The sequence below is a fragment of the Danio rerio genome, chromosome 17 (genome assembly GCF_052040795.2).
Source record: "Danio rerio strain M-AB ecotype USA chromosome 17, GRCz13ab, whole genome shotgun sequence".
Classification (NCBI taxonomy): domain Eukaryota; kingdom Metazoa; phylum Chordata; class Actinopteri; order Cypriniformes; family Danionidae; genus Danio; species Danio rerio.
The window spans coordinates 38,527,183-38,535,010 of NC_141037.1; the positions used below are offsets into that span (position 1 = coordinate 38,527,183).

The following is a 7,828-nucleotide window of genomic DNA, read 5'->3' on the forward strand; positions in this document are numbered from 1 at the left end:
TCAATTTTCACCAATGTTTATTTACTCAAAACAATGTATGCAAACACAATTATGGCCATACTGAGACAATACAAGACGACTCAAGACTGTCTAATTTGATCCGGGCCTTTTACAAATCTGAAGTGATTTATGGTTATAAGCCCATTTGCTATTCAATAGCTGAGCCAAATAAATACAAAAACGAACAAAGAGTCACATTAATGCAGCAACACTAGCAGCAAACGTCAGTTCAATTCGACATGACATCATCTGATCAGTAGTATCACGTGTTTGATTGCCACTAAAATAAAATAAAATGTGCACAATAACAACGAGTTCTGTCCCTCATGCTCAAAGCTCTCATGAAAACAAGCTAGATTTGACGCTGACAGCACTTTCCATCAATATGCTGAGCTTCCACTTGTCAATCTGAGGAGTCAGAATGTCAAAATCCAGCACAAAAAGAAAAACAAGAACGATTTTTGAACATTCACTCATCAATTGTCAATGTATAACATTCACATGCTCCCTGGGTAATTAGCAAAACAACCTGTCATACTGTACATTACACATTTAAAGCCATTTGAGTTGACCTTGTCACTGGCTCATCCACGTTTAAAAGTATAAAAGTCCTGTCTGCAGCTTAGCATTTACAGTTGTCCATCATGTCACTGACGAGCTTGACATCGGTATCTTAGCAGATATAAAAGATTGATGGACTTGATATTTGAATGTTTTTTTCATTAAAGGGACAGTTCACCTAAAAATGACATTTTTATCATTATTTATTCACCGTTGTGTTGTTTAAGATGTGTTGTTTTGATTGTAGACTGGATGGAAGATTTCAAGCTTTAAAAAGTATGTAAAAGCAGCATAAATAAATGTAAATTGGACATACAGTTGAAGTCAGAATTATTAGCCCCCCTGTTTATTTTTTCTCCAATCTCTGTTTAACGGAGAGAAGCTTTTTTTCAGCACATTTCTAAACATAATAGTTACAATAACTAATTTCTAATAACTGATTTATTTTATCTTTGCTATGATGACAGTAATTACTATTTGACTAGATATTTGTCAGGAAACTTCTATACAGCTTAAAGTGATATTTAAAGGCTTCACTAGATTAATTAGGTTAACTAGGCAGGTTAGACAATCCAAAACAAAAATAGCTTAACGGGGCTAATAATTTTGACCTTCAAATGGATTTTAAAAAACTTAAAAACTGCTTTAATACTAGACAAAATAAAACAAATAAGACTTTCTCCAGAAGAAAAATATTATCAGACATACTGTATAATTTCCTTGCTCTGTTAAACATCATTTGGGAAATATTAAAAAAGAAAAAGGGGGCTAATAATTTTGACTTCAACTGTACATGCAATGTATATTGTAGCTGTAAGATAACTTTTTGTGTGAAATACAGCCTAAAATGTACTGCTGAGAGAGCAGGGGATTCCAAACTCAATCCTGTCCTGCAGATTTTAGCTCCAACTAACCTCAACAAACCTGCAAGGATGTTTCTAGAAAGCCTATTAAAAGCTTAATTCGCTAGCCCAGGTGTGTCTGATTGTAGTTGGAACTAAACTTCGCAGGAGTTTGGACACCGCTGGGTGAAAGGCTTCAATTTAATTCAATAGAATTCATGATACAGCTCTTCAATATTGTGGCACATTGCTACCATATTTTATTTTGTAGACTCAACGATGCTGTAATAGCAAGATGCTGTCTTGTTAAAACGCTATATTTTCTCATAATAACGAGTTGTTCTTGAAACAATATATTTTATTGTAACATTGTCAAATGTGTTTCTTTAACACTGTTTTTAAATTTAATCTATTATTGAAAATGACAATATTAATACTCAAAGTGAATCAGCTCACAGTTCAACAAAACAACACCTTGTTAGGACGAGAATATATATTGTACTAATTGATTTCATCATCAGAAAACTGTTTAAATTATAAATTAATGCTGCTATTTTAACAAAAACTGCTCAAATAAATAAGAATAAAGCATACAGATCACATCCTGTTTAAAGCCTGAACGCTTCAGTTATTGCAAAGAGCTTAGAATCACCAAGAGGCGACACTCAATAAAGCGATTCCGGCGATTCCACCATTTTGGATTGAAAGCGTTCGACCATATCTTATTGCTGTCGTGATGGCGAGCAGCTGCTTTGTTTGTCATTAATTTATTTAAAAAGCGCATTAAAGCTAAGATACAACCTGAAAAACGAAAATACAACACTTACTATCACAATCATCTATTTTATTCATCATTTATTTTACAGACCTAATGTATATATTTTAACCTATGTTACATTAATCTATGTTAATGTATATTATTATTATAAATATGCATACTGATCTGAATCCAATTAAACACATATGGGGAATTCTGAAGAGAAATTATATAGAGCATCTCTTTGAGCAATTCTACAAGAGGGGTTATTTTTGAAGAATGGAAAAGATAGATGTTTTAAAATGGAGCCAACTTGTTCATTCCATGCCTAGAAATCTCAGTGCTGTCATTAAAAACCATGGTGGCCATACAAACTAGAAAAAGTAGTTTTTAATGTGTGGTATACTCATTTTTGCACCACCCTAATTTAAATAAAGCAAAAAAAAATATTGTAATTTAAGTTATTTTGTTAACCTTGTATACTTTCCTATCATAGGTTAAACAGATATTATATAAATCATAGTCTTGTCAACATTTGGAAATTGTTTTCTTTTCACTGAGATATTGTTTAAAATGTTGCTTTCCAATAGTGGGGTATGAATATATAATATTGAACTCATATTTATGTCTTTCATTCTGTCTAGCGTTAGTTATACGTGCTGTTATTTTATCGGAATTTTCATTCCAAAATGGCCTCTGCATGACACTAGCGCCATCTAGTGGCTGTTTCCCCAAACAGCAACAGAGTGTCGCCACTTGGTCAAGTGAATTTGTCTGCAGACTGCAAGATGGGGGCGTATGATTAAGAGGCGAAACTTGCAGTTATCGTCACAACGTGATGGCGGAAATACTTACCAGAGAACATTTTCAGCAAATGTTTCATGAGCTTTCTTTAAATTTATCCACAACCAATTCATTTGATATAATATTATATTCATTAGCAACTCCACCATGCTACTTCACTCGCTGACTTTATCTGTTTTGCACTGACAGTCAACTTGGCGCCGCCCCCTGTGGTTGCAAATAACAGTACAATGGCAAGCGTGTCAAGTATGAAATTCTCTGCAATTTGTTGCTGTACGTTAATAACTGTAATGGTTGAGTTTAAGTTTGGGGAAGGTGAAGAGTTAATAACTGTGATGGTTGGGTTTAGGTGTGGAGTAGGCGTAGGCAGTAATAACTTAGGTACAGCGCCATCTTGCTGAAAACATAGTTTTGACATGTGGGCCTCAAACATCAAGTTTCGCCTCTAACGTACTACAAGTTATGCCCCAAAGGCCTCGTCACGTTATGCCCCTGTCTTGCAGTCCGCAGACAGACCCTTCTCCTCTTGGTGATTCTAAGCTCTTTGGTTATTGTAACCATGTGGAAAAAATGACCTTATTTTTACCCCTCTTTGTAAAGTCCTACAGGTAAGGAACAACTTGACGGTGAGTAAATGAAAACAGAATCGTTATTTCTGAGTGAACTATCAGAAATGTAAAGTGTGGAGTCAGTGAGAGAAACACATTAGAGCCGAAGACACAGATGATAGACTGATACTGATCATTTCATACTGAATGGAGCCAAGGCAGACCTTAAAGGAAATGTGTATGAAATTCTCACAACAAACGACTGCATTCCAGGAGACACCTGTCTACTTTTTTCCTTTTAAAAATGTCTTTCCCATCACAATATTTACATTTTTTTCTCAGTCCGTTGCGCTACCCACAATATATGCCTACCTTTGTAGTTCATTCTCTATGTCGATATGTAATACATGCTGAGACTGCTAGGATGTGTTGTTGTTGTTGGTGGTGGTGGTGATGCTACTGTCTGGATGAGGTGCATAAACCAGTGTCAGAGGACAAACAGATCGAGTATATATGGTGAGCCCATAGATCTGGAGGAAACTGAGGGGATTTTAAGATCGTGCGTTTTGGGGGGACTCATTCAAAGTGATGGGGAGAGGAAATGGTGAACGGGTCACGACCATGTGGAAGAGGAGGCTCAGTATTCGTCCTGGTCCAAGTGAGACTGCTCGTCGATTTCATCATCTTCTGGTGGTGCAAAGCCATCCTGTATGAAGAATGAGCATCTTTTAGCATGATCATGGATTTTAAACTTGGATTTCTGCCACTATAAATGTATACAATTAAAGTAACATTTGAAATATTACAGTGATTTTAGTGCAGTTTCATATTAGGCATTTGACTATTTCCCATCACTTTTATGACCAACATGTAATGCCTTACGACTAGGTCCAGACAGAATTTTTTTGCTATTTCTGCAGATAATTTTGTAACAAATCAGCAGATTTATGCAGAATGATTTTGGGAGTATCGAAGTAACTAAAAACGTAATCAAAGAAATGAAAAATAATACCTTTTAAACTTCATTCATTCATTTTCTTGTCGACTTAGTCCCTTTATTAATCCAGGGTCGCCACAGCGGAATGAGCTGCCAATTTATCCAGCAAGTTTTTATGCAGTGGATGTCGTTCCAGCCGCAACCCATCTCTGGGAAAACCTTTTTTTTTTTTTTTACTTTTATTTAATATTTACAATGCAAGGCCAATTAGACCCATTTATTTGGTAAACAAAGCAAGTCTCTCATGTAATATAGCTAATAAAAGACAAAATATTACATCACAAACTATATTGTGAATAAATCATATGAACATTTTTATATTAGTCAATAACATTACTGTAATTAATTTAAAAATTGATAAACATAAATTTACAGTAAAAAAAAAACTGATTTAATGATGGGCTAAAAATCTGATGAGATCTGCTGATTTTTGTGCACGCAGATTTTATGTGGGCCTATGTATTACTAAACAAAGGGCACCAATGTAAGTGTGCACAACATGTAAGTGGCACAAAATGCCATGTATTAAAGCAGTGGTTCTCAAAGTGGGGGTCGGGATCCCTTGAGGGGTCGCAGAACAATGAAGGGGGGTCGCCTGGTGATTTCCAAAAATCTACTTATTATTATTAGGCCATAAGAATTAACATATTTTATCCATAACCAACTGAAGAGAAAAAAACAGTCGTTTATAGTTATTATAGTAGCTTATTTACTTGTTCTATTGGATTGCGACCCCTGGGGTAAATACATTATATTAAAGACAGCAATAGCGTCAGATGCAGCAGATTGATTTTATAACACCAGGTTAAACTTTCTGGCCCGTTTACAGCACTGATATACATAAAAAAAAAAATTAACAGAAGAATAGACTTTGGTCTATTGGTGTGTGTGTGTGTGCACCATTGCATGCAAGTTTTCTGTATTTATAACCACCTCAGAGGATATTGGGGGTCGCGAGTCACAATCATTGTTTTGGGAAAAAAGTTTGGGAACTCCTGTATTAAAGCATAATTAAAAAAAATTTTATGTTCGTATTCTTGTATATAATTGTTTGTATATAATTGTTATATAATTGTGTGTGTGTGTGTGTGTATGTATATATATATATATATATATATATATATATATATATATATATATATATATATATATATATATATATATATATATAACAAAATTAAGATTAATACAAATAAAAATAATACTAGGACAAAGTTCAAATATGCCTGTCAATGCAGAGGAATTAAAAAGCTGTAAAGAACTTCTGTATGTTTGATTTTACATTTCTTTGATTTAAACTGAAAGTTACTGCTATTTCATGCAATTGTCTTTACTATTTCGCAAACATTTTCAGTTTTAAAGTGCCCATATGAATTGGAATGGTGTTGAGTTGTAGAGTTCACCTCAAAAACTGAATGTCAAATTTAGCATTTTTTAAGGCAAAATATTATTCCTAAATCCTGAATATATAAGATTGTATTTTAATAGCTTTTTTATTTAATCCATTGTTTCATGCAAGGATATTTAACAAGATGTTTATGGTTAACACAATTTAAAACAAGCTTTAAAACAAGATTTAACATTTGTTTGAAGTTTGCACCATGTTGACCACTTAGGCTACGTTCACACTGCAGGTAAATGTGGCCCGAATCTGATTTTTTTCCCCCTCATGTGACTGACAGTGTGAACAGCCCAAACCGCATGGAATCTGATCTTTTCAGGTCAGATCTGTGCCACTTCCATATGTGGTCTTAAATCAGACACAGATCTGATGTTCTGCAATGCGACCACAGTGTGAACGGTCATGTCGGATTTCATGTGACTTTTACGTAATCTTTGGGTGACATGCGTCATCATTCTGTGCTGCAGACTTCATCTACCCCTCAGCAGCACAGTAGAATAGTACACAGGGCGATTACAGCACCACAGAAAGTTGGTTGTTCATGTTGAAAAAGATTTTGAAGGCATAACTGGTCCTTGTTAACTAATCTGTTTAACGATTGAGGCACGGGTTGATCGCGAAGCTGAAAAGCGTTGTGGGTGTTGCAGATAGGGGATTCGGGTGCAAATGAGGAAGAACTTTCTCTTCGAGAGAAAAAAAAGGGCAGGTGCTCAAGCACCCAAACCGCTCTTCTGCATGTGTCTGCTGTTTATAACGAAGTAAAATTAAATGACTCCGCAAACTGAGATAAACCAACTCCGCCTTCACAGTTCAGTCTGCGGCTGCTCATTAACCCTTGATGAGTTCACTACACCGGTGGTCAGAGCGCCACGCACAGCACTTGTCATAAATCACAAACGATCAGTGTTTTTTTATTTTTTTATCACAGGAGACTTATTTTAGGTCTCAAATGCCGAAATACACATTAGTAGTAGCAGAGCAATCATTTACAGTTCATGAATTACATCACGGTTGTCCGTGAAAAAGGTAATAATCATAAAAGCATGATCTGACAACATGCTTACTCATGCAGCATACACGTGTGCGGATAATTAGACATTTTGTGCTTCTCGTAATGCACTTTTGCGCATGCGGGTCAGTTTAGGACCATGATCTGTCCACACTGCAAATCTGATATTGGCCACATTTATAAGAGCAGTGTGAACAGCCATGCTAAACAATCAGATCTGAGAAAAAATTTGATTTGAGCACTAAGCCTCGCAGTGTGAACGTAGCCTTAGAAAAAAAAACTTTCTTTAAGGATTTTAAAGTAAAAAAAAAAAAAAACATAGATCTTGATTTTACCAATTATAATGTTAAAAAATCTTGCTGCCTTACATTTTTTATTTGAATCAAATTAACTAGTCATCTCAACAACTGATTAAAATTTAGATTTAGGGCTCTATTTTAAGGATCTAGGCGTAAAGTCTAAATAGCAGGGCGCAAAAGCATTAAGGGCATGTACGAATCCACTTTTGCTATTTTCAGGACAGAAAAATATGCTCCACACCGTGACGAATGGTCTAACGGTGTGTTTATTCTTTTAATGAGTCTTATACCCTATTCCTTTTAACAGTCAGTTGATTTACATAATTGTGCATTTGCTTTTTACATCTCGGACTTTGTAATTAAAAAAAAAAACTGAACGCTTCACTAGCGAGAAAACAGTTAAACACATTATGTACAACAAAAGGGTAAAGAACGAGCCTCCTCCTTTCGGCCTCTTTACTTTCTCTTTCTCTTCACTTTCTACGTCACTTTCATGGACAAGGAAATGCCGGAAACTCACTCCACTGAAGACATCCATTACTAGCCTACATATTTAATTTAGTTAAAAACTATTTCTTAATTCAGTTTTAATTTCCAGCAATAAATGAA

The 7,828-nt window shown here is 35.1% G+C and overlaps 1 protein-coding gene across 5 annotated transcripts in view; it reads right to left on the reverse strand.

Annotated features, from left to right (window-relative positions):
- Nucleotides 1-7,828, reverse strand: part of mapre3a (microtubule-associated protein, RP/EB family, member 3a) — a 35,944-nt gene continuing 28,116 nt past the window's right edge. For 2 of the 5 annotated variants that reach the window (XR_015512637.1, XR_015512636.1), the window contains exons 7-9: nt 2,300-4,218; nt 1,117-2,124; nt 1-1,042 (exon numbers count right to left, since the gene is read on the reverse strand). Coding sequence is in view for 2 of the 5 variants with exons in the window: in XM_087289203.1 (XP_087145329.1) it covers nt 4,150-4,218 (69 nt within the window). In the remaining 3 variants the exon portion in view is untranslated. 5 annotated transcript variants of the gene reach the window in all.